This window comes from Perca flavescens, chromosome 5, assembly GCF_004354835.1.
Source record: "Perca flavescens isolate YP-PL-M2 chromosome 5, PFLA_1.0, whole genome shotgun sequence".
NCBI lineage: Eukaryota > Metazoa > Chordata > Actinopteri > Perciformes > Percidae > Perca > Perca flavescens.
The window spans coordinates 17,178,720-17,195,752 of record NC_041335.1 but is presented as its reverse complement, the minus strand read 5'-3'; the positions used below and the strand labels follow the sequence as shown (position 1 = coordinate 17,195,752).

Here is a 17,033-nt window from a genome sequence, read left to right as displayed (position 1 = left end):
TTGCAAACATCTGTCTTTATAATAATGTATGAGTGTGAAAGCTTTACATTATGTGCAAAATAGTTCTCAGAATATATTTATGACATTATTATTTTCTGGTTTCACCAACACGGTTTATGATGCAGAGAAATATCAAAGCACAGTCACTTTGATAAACCTCTTTGTAAACTATGAAAACTCAAGAAAAAAAGAAGAAAAAAAAAGTCATTGGGTTTTGTTAAAGAACCAAAAAACAATTTAATTTATCAAACTTTTACTCTGCCATCATTTTCTGTAAAATGACCACTTTTATTCAAGCGGTTATCCACCAACACGTTACAATGCCAAGAGTGAGCATTAATGACTGACGGTTATCTAATCCATTAAGATATGTTGGCCCCTCTGCGTTAAACATTTGGATGAAAATATAAATTAATTCTGCCAGTGCTTCACTTACACATTAATTAATTTATCAAAGCCTCTTACCATAAATCCTGTTTCATAAAAAGCATTTGTGCAACTCTGATGCCATCTAGTGGACAAAGTGCTCAGTACATATAATTGTACCCTTAAGTCATTTTCCCACAGTTCTAAATAAATATCAGTAATTTGTTAGAGACACAGTTGCATTGTTGTTAGTTTCAACAGGATTGGATTGTTTTTCAGTCAGGAAAACACAGGAAGCTCTGTCCAGCATCCCTCAGTGTGAAATTTCCCTTGTTCCACACGGCTCACTTCATTGGTTGAACATACCTTCAGGTCTTGAGGTAAACAAAAGAACTGTCCTCTTGTTCAGCCACAGTCTCAGTAACGGTTTAAAATCTCCAGAACTTCCTCTTTAACAGAGAGAGGAGAGTGCTGCTGGACACCCGGCCCACCAATACTTGTTTCCCAGCAGTCAAAGCCACAGTCCTTCAAGTCCTGCACAGTAGCCTGGACAACGGAGGAGTCCGTTTCTACAAAACAAACAAGCCATAATAAAGTTATGTAAAAACAATTTAAAAAAAAGTTATGTCAGGGTGGGCTATCGTTATACATCAAAAGATAAATGGATTGCAAGCTAACGAGAGAGCTGCTGTTTCATGTTTAGTGTACACGACTAAACGGGCTACAGCGGTACTTTCAGAGATGAACCTGCAAGGTCTGTCATTCACAGCTAAAGGACACACAAAAACCTTGTCACCCGATCAATGACCTAATAGATGTAGAACAATAAGGATTCTGCAATCAATGCAAACATCTGGCACTTCCCTGCTGTTTGTTGCAAAGGAAATGGTCCAAAGCCCACTTTAGCTGCAGCCGCTATTACCACCATCTCTTCCTAAAACTATTCAGATGTTAAGAGGCGTTCACTTTTCAGTAAACCAACCAAAATTGGCCACGAAATTCATGATCCAATCATAGCATGACATCCTGCTTTAAATGTCTTCTCTCCCTCCTCCTCCCCTTCCACCTCTGGTCATCGTCAACCACGGCAACCTGAGTCCCTTTCCGGCAGACAGCTCCTTTCGTTCGGTCTCCGGGTTCCTTCTCCACCATCACCAGTGTCTAGGCTCCATCGGGGGGGGGCGGAATACGTCTGGCTTCTCTACCCCTTTAAAATATTTTTAACAATGCAGTCTAATCCCCAAAGACTCTGTACATTTCATATTATGCTTATGTACTATAAATCTTTGCATATCTGCAACAAAGTCTCTCCTGATTGAAATACTAACGCTCACCACGCATCCAGCTAAATTTAAAGCTTCAAATCCAAGAGCAGCTTTAAAAACAATGATAAAATAACTCAACTTAGTGCTTGCTTCCTTAACTGAAAGAGCTTTAACACAAAGATTCTCTGAGAACATTAGAGACGACAGACACCAGATGATCCTTTTGGAAATAACTGCAATTCACACTGATGGAAATGCTTGCTAGGAAAACAAATAGAGCATTTGGAAATCTATTCAGAGGATTTTAAACTTACGAGAATTCAGTATGCTACAGGCTGCAGGCATAAACAAAGACTGAACTCGCAGGTTCTTCGATTGTTTTGTTTTTTTCAAAGAGAGGTTGAAACAAGGTTTCCTTATAACCAATTTCACAGTAGTACCCACACACTAAAGGATCCTCCTTGTGCAGCCTTCTCGTCATTTTGTGCCACTCAAATCATTGTTTCAGAGAGGAAGAGTGAAGGAGTGTTTGAGGATCACAGAACATTTGTTGTCAGCAGGAGTCTGACAGATTGGCTTATCAAATTCAAGACAAATCCATTAGAGGATGCAGTACAGCCTAACAAAATAAGTGATTCATTTCAATCAAATGCATAATTTAAACTGGAGAGGTAATTACAACATAGTAGGGCTTTACATTTGATTAAATCATTGCCCATTTTTTCGGCTGTAGACCTTCCTCAGAGCATGATTAGTGATAGTCTATATCCACGACCTTCCACTTCCGGGATTGCTCCGTTGCCGCCGAAAATTTCACCGTATGTGCTTTTTTTTTGGCCAGATGTCCGTTACCTTCCGCTTTCTTTGTGTTGGGATTTTAAACTCCAGTCGATCTATGAGGACTATGGTTAAGTGCTTAATGGCTTCTTTTTTTAGGGGGCATTTTCAGCATTTAATTTTGACAGGACAGCTGAAGACATGAAAAGGGAGAGAAAGGGGGAATAACATTCAGCAATGGGCCGCAGGTCGGAGTCGAACCCGGGCTCCGTCGAGGAGTAAACCTTTATATATGGACGCCCGCTCTACCAACTGAGCCATCCGGGCGCCCCCAGACATTTCTCTTCCATCCCGGAATGCTGTGTGGACTAGCCAGACCCTCCTCCGCGGCGCTGTGGAGGAAGGTCTGGCTTCCTCCACATGTGAGAATAGTGATAACAGCAAATCACTCATTGACACGTTGTATAAGACAATAAATGCAATGATCTTATTCAACACAGGTGTTCAGCAGACTGCACCAAAAAGGGGCGCTAACCCTCAGATAGCCAGAAGAGGCAAGTGAAGGGACAGGGAGGGACCCAGTCTTAGTAACTATCTATTTTTCTTAGGAAGGTTGTTTGACATTTCTTCTTTTTATTCGATAGCGAGAGACAGACAGGGCCCTGGGCCAGATCTCAAACCTGAGCCACTGTGGTTAGGACTCAGCCTAAATGGTACGCGCTCTACCGGGTGAGCTACTGTACCGGGTGCCCGAGGCTTAATGACTCTAACAAAATCCAATCTAGTGTAGAGAAAAGAAATACAAGAATACAACAGATGTATAATGCATCAAATATTTTAAGAAAAACTATATGCCTGTTATTTGGTATATCACTTCCTCTAATGGGACTCACTTTTTCAAGGAGAATGCAGAGAGGATGGTGAGCCATGTTTGGTCTCCATGTAATGCCAGGTTATTGCATAGTCCAGATTTCCTGCTCTATTTGCTGTTTAATGCTCAGAAACACAGACTTTAAGAGCTCTTTGAAAGGCAGCTTCAATTACCTTTGGAGGGTACCCTCTATTTCCAATCTGTTCACACATATTTTATTTTGACATTAAGTCAGCAGAAGATAAGCAGTCTCAAAAACCAGCCTGTAGGTATATTATTCTTTGTGTGTTATAGATGATTACTAGTTGCATGTAGAGAGTATTACGGTCAGTTGGTTTACAATAGTTTGATAGTTTAAAAGTTTATCATCTCCCTTAAAAATAGTCATATATACACATATATATATATATATATATATATATATACACACACATATATATATATATATATATATATATATATATATATATATATATATATATATATATATATATATATATATATATATATATATATATATATATATATATATATATATATATACACAGCGCCGTTCATGTTCCAAGAAAGGTCGAAGCACATCAGCCAAGATATTTTAATTATTGTAAAGCCCTACAGGCTTTATTTGCCTTTTTCTACTTAAGAAAAAAAAAATGTTACCCTTCATACAACATTTTTAAATACACACTGTTGTGTAGAGCAAATGGCCTACAATACCTGGTCTCAGAAGAGTGATGCCACAGCCTCCTCCCCCAGCACCGGTTAGCTTGCTGTGGAGCCCTTTGGTCAATGTGACCCTGCACAAGATGTCCAGGGAAGGGTGTCCCACACCCATCACATTTAGATGGTGCTGGTTAATGTCAATGAGCTCCTATAAATGAACCAGGTGTTGTTAATACCTGTGGCTATTGCATACAGTTAATCATGTGGATATATGGGTGCTCTGGTTTAAGACATTTTACATTAAAAAAGGAATATGGTATTGTGTGTTACAATTATATCTTACCAATGTAATGTCTCAATGACTTGTTTATGATGCAAGATGCTTTACACAATCTATAATATTTTGTACCTCTAAAATATTGTAGTGCTCTCCAGTGATGGGCTCACAGGTCATCTCTGAGAGGACTTTCTCACAAGTGCAGGAAATGGCATCAACTGAGTCAAGCACCGGGGTCATGATAGAGGGATACTACAGCAAAACAAACACTGCAAATCAACATCCCAACATCACTTGTGCACAGCATCTCTACACCAGTGTTATTTTCGTTAACAATAATTATGACAAAATATGTCCGTCAACCGATCTCCACAGTGCGGTGCCAGCGCTGGACTAAGCTATAGTCCTCGGTCGGGCTCGGGTGGTTGATTAAAGTGGCTACAATAAGTAAATGAATCTGATTGGCAGTTTAATACATCACTGTTTCATTCTGAACCATAGTGAGACCATGAACAAGCCAACTGTCTGTGGCTATTTCACATGTCTGTAATAATAGCAGGACAGTCCAGTGTTCGGTGAGGCTAGGTTAACTTGAATATTCAATATAGGACATTTGACACAAGAAACATTTTTACTAAAGGTTGACTAAAATGTTATGACTTTTCACCGACTGAAACTATAAAGGATAAAAACAAAAAAAGTGAGAACTAATAAGCATTTAAAGTGGAAAAACTAATAAGCATTTTCATCTAAAGACTAAGGAAAATCTAAAATAGCTGCCAAAATTAACACTGCTCTACACAAACTCACCACTACACATTATGTGAAGTGTCTTATGCATGTTTAAAAATATATATTTTAAAAATGGCAGGTTTAATTTTGGTTGTGCCCCAGCCTAATCATTACACCGCCACAACACCATCCAGACCGATCTACGTCTGAAGCAGAAATCTGCACACCTGCTGGTGTCACCAAGGCAACAGCACACATGGGTGCTGGCTATGAGGTTAATTTCAATATTTTATGAAGGCACTCAACGGCAGGCTCTGGAGTATCTGCCATGCAAAAGTACCGCCTATTATATTAATTACAGTGTCGGCAAGTAACACACGGGGGAGGAAGAAACCATTTAGTACCTTGTTAATCTTGTCCTTCACCCCGGCAACAAGTACCTTGGTGCTACGTGGTACTCTAGTGTTAGTTAGGAGGATTCTTAATAACGGCACCCTGGAAGTAAAATACACAGATCAGAGAGTTCATACAGATGTATTATTCGGGTACACAAATTTTACCCAGACAATATTTGTTCTCTTTAAAGAAAAACATTCTAGTATTTTCATGAATCAATTGTGTACTCTCTTTAAATCAAATCAAATTGAAAATCGTCAATCAGCGTCATTACCTGCTCAGTGGTATTATCTTCCCGGCCAAGAATCTCAGCATGCCACCTACATATAGGGAAATCAAAATCATTAAATGGATAATCATCAAATGATAAAGAACAGTGGTGGTTCCATTAAAGAGTGCTCTGTGTCCGTGGAGACAAATGGGAGGTATAACACCATATGTACTGCACCGTATGCCAGATAATATCAGGCCTCACCCCACGTTCCTACAGCGTTGTCTACTCCTGAAGGATTACCATGGATGATCATCTCTCCTTGGAAAGCCCAGCTGTTGATCAGCTCCAAGTCCTCCTGACACCACCTGTAATTATTTGCAAATTAAAAAAGGAGAAATTCTCAAAAATAGGGCTGGACGACATGGCCAAAATCTTCTATCCCGATATAGGTAATTTCACTGCTTGACGATATCCATCACGATAGAGCAGGTTTTCTAGTAATTCAATAAATAAATAGTCCATATGAAATAACCAGGCGGTAAAGCCGGTTTTTGTAGACTCCTATGTGAATGAAATACTTGCCAAATGAAAGGTACTGAGTATTTTCTCATTTTATTAAGAACTTTAGTGAAAAATGAACATAACGTGCAAGGATCAGAACATTAAGCGTCATCCAAATAACGTAAATATTGCCGCAAGGCAGTTTGGCCGTTCTTTTTTTACATTGCAATAAAAACAATATAGAAATATATACACGATAGACATTTGTATTGTTTTGATCATACACATCGTCCAGCCCTTAATAAATTTTTTTATTTATTGTACTGCAGGCTTTTTGTATTGCATTATACTGCACGGGCATTCATGTTGTAGCGTACTGCACACAACTAGGGCTGGGCGATATATCGATATTATATCGATATCGTGAGATGAGACTAGATATCGTCTTAGATTTTGGATATCGTAATATCGGGATATGACATAAGTGTCTTTTCCTGGTTTTAAAGGCTGCATTACAGTAACGTTATGTCATTTTCTGAACTTATCAGACACTTAGTCATTATATTCACATTACTGATGATTATTTATCAAAAATCTAAGTGTAAAGATATTTTGTTAAAGCACCAACTGTCAACCCTAGAATATCGCCGCAATATCGATATTGAGGTATTTGGTCAAGAATATCGTGAATGATCGCCCTACCAATGACATATATACAATATTTGCTGATGTCTTAAAGTCAACGTAGGGCTGGGTGATATATCAATATAAAAAATGTATCGATATATTTTTAAATGAGATATGGAATTAGACCATAACGCATATATCAATATAGTTCAAATTTGATCCTTGCTCGAAGCAAGCTGCTGACTCCTTTTGGATTGGCCTCTTTTATTTTATAGGTTTTTTATTTAAGATTTTTTTTTATTTAAATGTGCACCTTATGGAGCTTTGATTTAAAAAAAAGGTACTCCTGTTGTTATACAGTATTTATGTTTAGATTATATTGTTATTTGAACAGCTGAGCATTTAATCATGAACAAGGTGAAGAAACCTGTTTATTATTTATTCATTTGATTTTGCAACTGTTCACTGAAATAGCCGGTTTCTATGAAACTACTTGTGACATGTCATATTTGGCTTTGACTTTGACTGAACTGCTCTCACTTTGCGGAAAAAAATATCGGGATATATATCGTATATTGATATTCAGCCAAAATATATCGGGATATGACTTTTGGTCCATATGGCCCAGCCCTACACACAACCTACATACACAGATCAGAAAAGAGAGATATAATATAATTTCCTCACCTGGCAGTGTTATCCCCCTCTTTGAGAGGAGTGGGGATAGTTCCACTTGCACAGAGCAGAGCGGCAGCTAAACACACGGAGTAGGCAGCACTTGACCCCAGTCCTGTTCCAGTCGGCAGCTCCGACCACACAGTCACCGTCAAGCTGGGCAGCTCACTGAGGAAATAAACATGAAAACTGAGCCTTTGTTTGTATAAATTATACTGGATCTACGACTAACTTATTTAGTAATTAGTGGATCATATCCCCTTCTTTACTTGTACTGTACTTAACCACATTGCTGGTACAGTTACATTCTATTCATAACTGTTTAATGTCAAGTAATCCATACACTGGGCGTCTGGGTAGCTCACCTGGTAGAGCGCGCGCCCATATATAGAGGTTTACTCCTCGACGCAGCGGCTGCGGGGCTAGACTCCGACCTGCGGCCCTTTGCTGCATGTCATTCCCCCCTCTCTCTCCCCTTTCATGTCTTCAGCTGTCCTATAGTTAGTTAGTTAGTTAGTTAGTTAGTTAGTTAGTTAGTTATATTTTATTTCTGTGTCATGCCAAACATCTTGGCCCATCCCACATGGGATTACAAGACACCACAAATTCACTTATTCAACAAACATCTTCCCGTTGCATATACAAATCCTTCGAACAAATACATGAATACAAATATATAGACATACGCATACATACATGTATATACACGTACACACATACTACACACAAACAACTAGTTCTCATCTACACTTGATAAAGAGCTTTTTTCCTCTTCTCCCAGGCTTTATCTAAATAATTAGCCAATTTATATGTTTCATATGTGAACAGCCATCTCAATCTTTGAGCATCGTCCATATTTACCAAATCAATCTCTGCTTTTATCCTACAAAACCAAAAATCACGCAGCTCACGATAAAAAGGACCATAGAAAACAAAATGGAACTCATTTTCTACATCATTCAAACAACACATAGGACAGATACGTTTTTCCTCTTCTACATTAACATATCGTCCTGTTTCAATAGTCAAAGGCAAAACACCAGATCTCACTTGAGCACATAAGGATCGTTGCCTTTTTGACAAATTATATACAACATAATTCTCAGTGCCATATTCTGGTTTTATCATTACAAAAATACGCAATTTTGGCTTAGCCCATATATCATCAGCCCACTGCTTTTTGTCTTTAGCAAACACAGATTCTTTAAAAAAAAAAACGATATTCAGCTCTTCATTATTAAGAAACAAATCCCCAAAACCATAATTACAAAACAATTTGCATATGTCGTTAGACCAAAGACCAAGAATGTGTTTATCCCAGAGAAATATTTCCTTGTCAACCTATTTGCGTCCATATCTAATAGACGATTCCATAACCTGGCCATACATATCTTCCAGCGAGCCTCACATGATTCCCATCCCATGTCTCCCACTATCGCCAATGTAGGGGTATACTTATGCACACCCTAAAAATATCTTCTAGCACTATTTTGCACTAATTCACAATTAGATATATTCCTAAGTCCTCTAACACCCACAATATAATCAAGTATAGGGCACACACAGGCTTGAAACAATTTAGAATACGTTTGAAAACTTATGTCTTTCAGATTCCTACTTTTACCAATAATTCCTCCTAAAGCTCTAAGTGCTGAATCAGCAAGAACCTTAACACCATTTCTAAAATTCATATGTTCATCAATATAAAAACCTAGATATTTATAGGAGTCTACAAAGTTCAGCTTGTGTGACCCAATTTTAAACTCATAAGTGCTGCGAGTAGTTAAAGGTTTTCTAAAGTGAATTATTTCCGTTTTCTTTCTATTAATGAACAATCTCCATTTATTACACCAATCATCAATATAAGAGAGCATGCGCTGCAGATTATCTTCAGATGGAGACAGTAGTACTATATCATCCGCGTACAAAAGAATACTTATTTCATTTCCACATCTTATCCCACAATTCAATGCTTTAATTTCCTTTGCCAAATCATTTATATAAATTGCAAATAATGTGGCCTGATTACCCCTGATGATGTTGGAAACCAGTTGGTATGGAGTTCATTCAATCTTACACATGCTATGGGCTTGTGATAAACAGTGCCATATAAAAATTTCCATTTACCCCATACAGATCCCTATTGATCATATCAAAAGCTTTGTGAAAATCGATAAAGCACGAATATGTTGGCTTATTTTCACTTATTCTATTAGTTATAATTGTAGACAATACAAAAATGTGATCTAAGCATGATCTTGATTTACGGAATCCATTTTGTTCTTCCGCAAGAAGCTCTTTCTCTAAATACAACATGAGCCTCTCATTAAGTATTGTAGAATACTGTTTATAAACTGTGCTCATTAGACTAATCCCTCTATAATTTAAGGGCACCCTTGGATTTTCATTTTGGGATTTTGGTATCGGATTAATAATTGATTTAAGCCACATAGATGGTATTTTGCCACATTCAAAACATCCTTTAAATAAATCACACAAAATATCAAATAGTTTGGGTGATTTCAGTATTTCATTTGGGATATTTTCGACCCCTGTCGCTTTTCCCAATTTAGCCTTATTAATAGCCATTTGAACTTCTCCTTTTGTAAGACTGTTATTAAGATCCTTATTTATCAAATATTCCCCTTTTAAAATGTAGCTCTCTATTACCTTTTTCCTCTGACATAAATCCTCGTAATACCCTCCATCAAAATCAAACATCTCACAAGAGAAAAGATCTTTAAAATCTTTTTCCCACCTATTAATTACATCAGACAGCCCAGTCACTAAACTACCGTCATTCCCCAGCATTTCCATGGGTATTTTACAACTACGCCTTGGCCCTAGTTTATTAATTTCTGACCAAAATCTCTTAGGGTCAGACGTTTGGATTCTCTTCAGGTTTAATACCAATCCTCTTTGATAACGTCTTTTATAAAATCTGTATCTTTATCAAACCTATTCTGACTTTTCTTAAATGTTTCTAATAGTTTCTTCCTTTCTATATTATTATTTAAACACTTCAGAAACATTTTTTCTATTTTACACATAGATTGCCACAATTCATTCAACTCTTTGTTCCAATAAGGTTTCGTATTGAATGGCTTTTTTGTAACCTTATATTTGTCTCCATCTTTAAAATCACACTCTATATCTTCTTTAATCAATTTACAAAGGCTGACATACCAATTATCTAATTTTTCTTGTTCTCTAAAACATAATTGTATGTCATTCTTCATTTTCGACAGGGTTGACTGTTGTAAACTCGAAGATAAGAAGTTAACTGGTAAAGTCCTGCTAACTTTCCTTTTTTTGGATGCATTTTGTAAACTCTCCCGGTAAGCTACATAACAATGAGCCTCCGTCTTTATAAGAAATTTTAACCTCAGTAAAGAATGATCTGGGACTCTGCTTCTTTCTCCAATCAAATCCATACAATTTGCCATTTTAATTAATCGATTTGAAACTAAAACTTCAAAAGAGTCACATATTTGTAAGCAGTCATATGGTACAAGTATATAATCAACCACTGCTTTACCCTTGATAGATACCGATGTGAAGTTATCACTTAGAGGACATATCCTCCCATTAACAATACATAACTTAGATTCCTTTAAGAATTCAATCATTGATTCTCCATGTTTATTTACAGAACCATCCAAGAAAGTTCTAGGTGGCATCGCATCCACTTCTTTTAGATAGTCATCAAAAGCACCTATCCTTCTATTGAAATCTCCACACACTAGAATTGCTTCAACTTCTGAACATACAGTGGGGGAAATAAGTATTTGACCCCTTGCTGATTTTGCAGGTTTGCCCACTTACAAAGAATGCAAAAATCTACAATTTTAATCATATGTACATTCTAACAGTGAAAGACAGAATCCCAAAGAAAAATCCAGAAAATCACATCATATGAATTTATTAAAATTGATAACCATCTGATGAGGAAAAACAAGTATTTGACCCCCTGGACAAACAACATGTTAATATTTTGTAGAAAAGCCATTATTGGCCAGCACAGATGTCAAACGGTTTTTATAGTTGGTGACAAAGTTTGTGCACATTTCGGCAGGGATGTTGGCCCACTCCTCCCTGCAGACAGCCTCCAAATCATTCAGGTTCCGAGGTTGTCGCCTGGCAACTCAATTTTAAGCTCCCTCCAAAGATTTTCAATCAGATTCAGGTCTGGAGACTGGCTAGGCCACTCCAGAACCTTGATGTGCTTCTTCTTCAGCCACTCTTTTGTTGCTTTGGTGGTGTGCTTAGGGTCGTTGTCGTGCTGAAACACCCATCCTCGACCCATCTTCAGCTCTCTCACTGAGGGAAGGAGATGTCGGTCCAGAATTCCACGATACATGGCCCCGTCCATCCTCCCCTCAATACGATGGAGTTGTCCCGTCCCTTTGGCTGAAAAACATCCCCAAAGCATGATGTTGCCACCACCATGCTTGACGGTGGGGATGGTGTTCTTTGGGTTGTACTCGGTGTTCTTTGCCCTCCAAACACGACGAGTTGAGTTGAGGCCAAAAAGTTCTATTTTGGTCTCATCTGACCACATCACCTTCTTCCAGGCCTCTTCTGAGTCGTCCCAGGTGGTGAATGGCGAACTTCATGCGGGCCTGTACATGTTTCTTCTTGAGCAGGGGGACCTTGCGCGCGCTGCAGGATTTCAATCCATGACGGGCGTAGTGTGTTACCAACCGCTTTTTTTGTAACTGTGGTCCCAGCTGCCTTCAGTTGATTCATCAGTTCCCCCCTTGTGGTTTTGGGATGATTCCTCACTGTCGCATGATCAGGGACACCCCACGAGGCAAGATCTTGTGTGGAGGCCCAGACCGAGGGAGGTTGGCGGTGGTGTGGTGCTTCTTCCATTTCCTGATAACTGCACCGACAGTTTATCTTTTCTCTCAAGTTGCTTTCCGATTCTCTTGTAGCCCATCCCAGCCTTGTGCAGATCAACAATCTTGTCCCTGATGTCCGTAGAAAGCTCTTTGGTCTTGCCCATGGTAGTGATGTTGGATGCTGGTTGTTTGGGTGTTCACAGGTGTCTTTTATACAGGTAACGAGGTGAGGCAGGTATATTTAATGTAGATAATTGGTTCGGATTGGGACTGTGTCTTAAAGAAAGACTAACTGGCTTGTAGGAGCCAGAATACTTGCTGTTTGTCCAGGGGGTCAAATACTTGTTTTTCCTCATCAGATGGTTATCAATTTTAATAAATTCATATGATGTGATTTTCTGGAATTTTCTTTGGGATTCTGTCTTTCACTGTTAGAATGTACATATGATTAAAATTGTAGATTTTTGCATTCTTTGTAAGTGGGCAAACCTGCAAAATCCGCAAGGGGTCAAATACTTATTTCCCCCACTGTAGATAAATCTGACTCATAACATGATTAAAGAAAAAAAATAAAATAAAAGAAAATAAAAGGCCTAAAATGCCCAAAAAAATTATCAAAAAAAAAAAAAAAAAAAGAAGTAATCCATACACTCCTCTATGCAACAGAAACTTGCTTGTCATTGCTGTCAATGTCTGTCAGGGAAGCTGTCTTTCGGCATACTCTAAACTAATTGTCCGGCTTATCTCTCGAGGGAAAAACACATCCAGACTTGTTAAAGGCTGCAGTGTGGCTCAGTGCCAGACTCTCATTAGTGGCCATCCTGTCAGAACCCATCACCTCTCTCAAACACGGCAGCACCGTGTCAGCGCAGATTAAACCTCTCGACAACCTGCAGCTCTAATGTTCCTAAGCATCTTCCGTGCTTGCAGCTGCTGGAGTCACTAAAACTAACATCTGGCCTGTCTGTCGGTGCCTCTTTACTATCTTCATTTATAGGTGGAGGCAATTTCTCAGATGCAGTGAAAATCACCCTCAACTCCATGATCAAATCTACATCAATAGTGAGCACATTTTTGCAAATAAAGCATTTCCAAAGGAGCTGGAATGACTTCTGCTTATGACCAACACATGTGACCTTGTATAACCCTGTTATATTCTGCCAGGTCAGTATAATTTTATTTCAACAAAAACATCTCAACATAAGCATGTACAGTGGTCACAGTACAACATGTAACATGTAATAAGCAAGGTAGCCCAACCAGGATATACTACAGTACACAATACAGTACACCATGCTACACATAATTAGCCCAATTAAATTTGAACTGGCTTGTAGCTCACACAATTCAGGTCTGGGAGGCTGTAAATGTTCCACAAGGTTGAAATGTTTTGCCATTATAAGATTAGTTATACACTTTGTGTGTGCCACCTATTGTCACACAAAGTAATAGCTGCTGCAGTTTTAACAGTTGGGTCACCCGCAATGAAGGTTACAGCTGCAGTTTTTAGCAGCTGCGACAGTAACACTGTTATTTTTGAGCCTGTGTATGTGTGTGAGTGAGTGTGAGTGTGTGTGATCATCGCGAAATGTGATCCTGGAGACACCTACTGCAACAGGACCTGATGCAGTTACAAAAGTTTAGGCCTAAAGTGATGGCCTTAAAGGTTAAAGAAGTGAGCTTGGAACCGGGAGGTCGCGGGTTCAATCCCCGGACCGGCAGGATAAAATCTGGGTGGGGAAAGTGAAAGAGCAGCGCTTGTCCCACCCTCATTACCACCACTGATGTGCCCTTGAGCAAGGCCCTTAACCCCAACCGCTCCAGTGGAGCTGCCCAGTGGCCAGCAGATCAGACTGTGGTTGTACTGGGCAGCTTCCAGGTATGAATGTGGAACTGTGTGAATGTGACAGATCGTCATTGCAAATGAGAATCTGTTCTCAAGCGACATACCTGAATAAATAAAAGGTTAAAAAAAAAATAGTTGAGTTCAAAGATGGGTGTGGTCCGAGCAAGGGCGCCGGAAGTAGGGGGGTAAGAAGTAGGAAAGGGGCCATTGAGGGGGTGTGGGAGTCCTGTACAGTAAACATCACTGTCTCGTAGGGCTGGGCGATATGGAGAAAATCAGATATCACGATATTCTTGACCAAATACCTCAATATGGATATTGATATCTTTCTAGGGTTGACAATTGGTGCTTTAACAAAATATCTTCACACTTAGATTTTAGATAAATAATCATCAGTAATGTGGACATAATGTCTAAGTGGGTAAAGGCAAATAATAGAACAGCTAGAACAGTCTGGTAAGCTCAGAAAAGTACATCACTTTAGTGTAATGCAGCCTTTAAAACCAGTAAAAGACGACACTTATGTCATATCACGATATCTGAAATCTAAGACTAGTCTCATATCACAATATCGATATAATATCGATATAATGTCCAGCCCTACTGTCTCAAGAAAGTTTAAAAAAAACTGTGAGGGTAAAAAAAATTAAACACAAACACTTAACTGCCCAGGGGTTTGTGTAACAGCTGACTGTTTCCTGCAAGAAGCTCCAGCATAAAGCACAGTCCCTCAGTCCTTTTTTCTCTTTCTTTCTACGTGAAATGATATGGCCTTCAAGTGCGGCCAGAAATGTTGAGATCATAAAAACGATCTGACAGAAAACAATAATTGTAAAATATATAGTCTACTTGTGCTACATTGGGGGGTTAAAGAACACAACAGGACGACACACAAATGGGCCATTTAAGTGACACTCCCGCTGCCGCACAACCCTCGTCTAAACACACCTTTAACCATTGGGCAAGTGAGTCTTAAATCTGGTGAGGACCCCCTTCCCCCTCTTCTCCACCACCCACCCCCCCCCCCCCCCCCCCACACACACACACACACACACACACACACACACACACACACACACACACACACACACACACACACACACACACACACACACAAGGTGGCGAAAGTGCCAAATCTGCAGGGCTAGGTTTGCGCCGACAATATTGCTTTCCATTGCCTGTAGCTGGAGCACATTTACTGGATGTATTTGCAGGGCCTGGTCTCTAGTTTTCCATAGTATCAATAAAATCTGTAAGGTGTAATGTGTTTTTTTTGGCCATCTGAGCTTACTAGCTGCAATAATTAAATGAACAAAAGCTGAGAAGAACTATCTCACCCTGATCCAAACAGTGAGAGGTAGATGTAGAGGAAGGCTAGGATGGCCATGTTGCAAGTGTCCAAGTTTCCATTGGTGACACCAATAAATTCACGCAGTCTTCTTATAAGTTCCGCATCCAGACGTTTCATCTCTTCCCTCTTACCTGTTAACATTAATTACAAGAAACAGCAATCATCAAAATCACTAGAATAATATCACAAGAACTCACACTAGGCACTAGGTGTATGAAAAAGATACATTATTATTATTATTATTATTATTATTATTATTATTATTATTACATGTCATTTAGCTGACGCTTTTATCCAAAGCGACTTTGATAGTGTATATCTAATGAGAAATGATGATATTCATCTGGCAGAAGGAAAGCTGTCACAGTTAACGGTATGTCCAAAGACCAAAACAATGTGCAGAAGATGGAGCTTATTGCTGCTTTGGAACATAAAGACATTACTTTAAAGCTGTGGTAACTAATATGATGATTAACGTTAGATATAATTGAAATTAAATGTTCATTAATACAAACACAAGTGTTTTTTTTGACATTGCGAAAAGTATCAACAGCAAAATGTCCCTAAATGTACTGGACTATGGGATGCATGATGCAGATCCAACAGTAAAAATGACAGTGTTAATGGTCCCCAGTGCTTCACCTTCCCTTACCACAGTAATAAGCAACAAGCTGCTTCAGTTCAGCTAGGTCCCAGCAGAGGAATGTGTCAATATTTGGGAGGTTGATGCAAACATTGCCAGTAGTGGTGCCTTTTAAATGTAAATATGTTCTCATGTTCAAACTCACAGCAAGAGCCACCTGTAAAGGAGCATAGAACACATTGTGATTAAATGGTCAGACTTTTAGCCAATTTAGTGCACATGATTTCAAGCAATGTTCCAAGGGCATACCATAGTTTGTTGTCTATTGAATTTTTTACCTTTCTATCTTCCAGGATATTTATTCGATTACATTCATTTGTAGTACAGTAGGAAAATCAACTTTTAGAGATATAAAGTAGTTACAGCCTCTGGAGGGTAGGAAAAAAAATGCATGTGTTTTGTTGAAGACTGGCTAGACATTTGATCCTGTATGGGTATCGTTTTTTGCTCTGATTGATGTACCCATCTTCACTTTAAAAATCTCATACACTCAGTATTATCTCTGTTAGCTGTATTTCTACGTTACCTTTCCGTGCACAACCGCATGCTCTCCGTGGAGGATCGCCTTCCCTGGAGCAGACACGAATACGTCCTTGAGTTGCATTTCTTTAACAGTTCCCAGAGTGTAAAGATCTGTCCAAAACTGGGCAGCTTTAAGTTCAACTTGTGACTGACAGTTATTATTAGCTTGCTTTGCCACCTTTAGCTAATGTTAATCCTCTGAAGCACTAACAAGCAATTGACAAATCTGTCCCACAGCTCTACGTTTTTCATGAAGACTCAACGATAAAAGAGAGTTTAACAAAGCATCAGAGCAACAGAGGAAAGAGAATCCTCAACGAAGCATTTTAAAAACATGTCACAAACACAGCCTGGAGACACTGAGGAGGGATATAGGTTTGGCTTCCAGTATCCAATCAGCGCAACAGCTAGTTGAACATATATTATTTTGTCCAATCAGAGTCCCGAGCTCTTAAACCACACG

At 38.9% G+C, this 17,033-nt stretch overlaps 1 protein-coding gene across 1 annotated transcript; it reads right to left on the bottom strand.

Moving 5' to 3' along the window:
- Positions 1 to 264: 264 nt before the first annotated feature.
- mvk (mevalonate kinase) lies at positions 265 to 16,960 on the bottom strand. Its single transcript, XM_028578155.1, has 10 exons — positions 16,575 to 16,960; positions 16,058 to 16,205; positions 15,392 to 15,536; positions 7,377 to 7,532; positions 5,823 to 5,926; positions 5,622 to 5,667; positions 5,356 to 5,446; positions 4,352 to 4,471; positions 3,997 to 4,150; positions 265 to 935 (listed from the first exon to the last, which is right to left on the bottom strand). The coding sequence occupies exons 1-10, from the start codon at positions 16,650 to 16,652 to the stop codon at positions 784 to 786; spliced, it is 1,194 nt and encodes a 397-aa protein (XP_028433956.1). The 5' UTR covers positions 16,653 to 16,960; the 3' UTR covers positions 265 to 783.
- Positions 16,961 to 17,033: the final 73 nt, after the last annotated feature.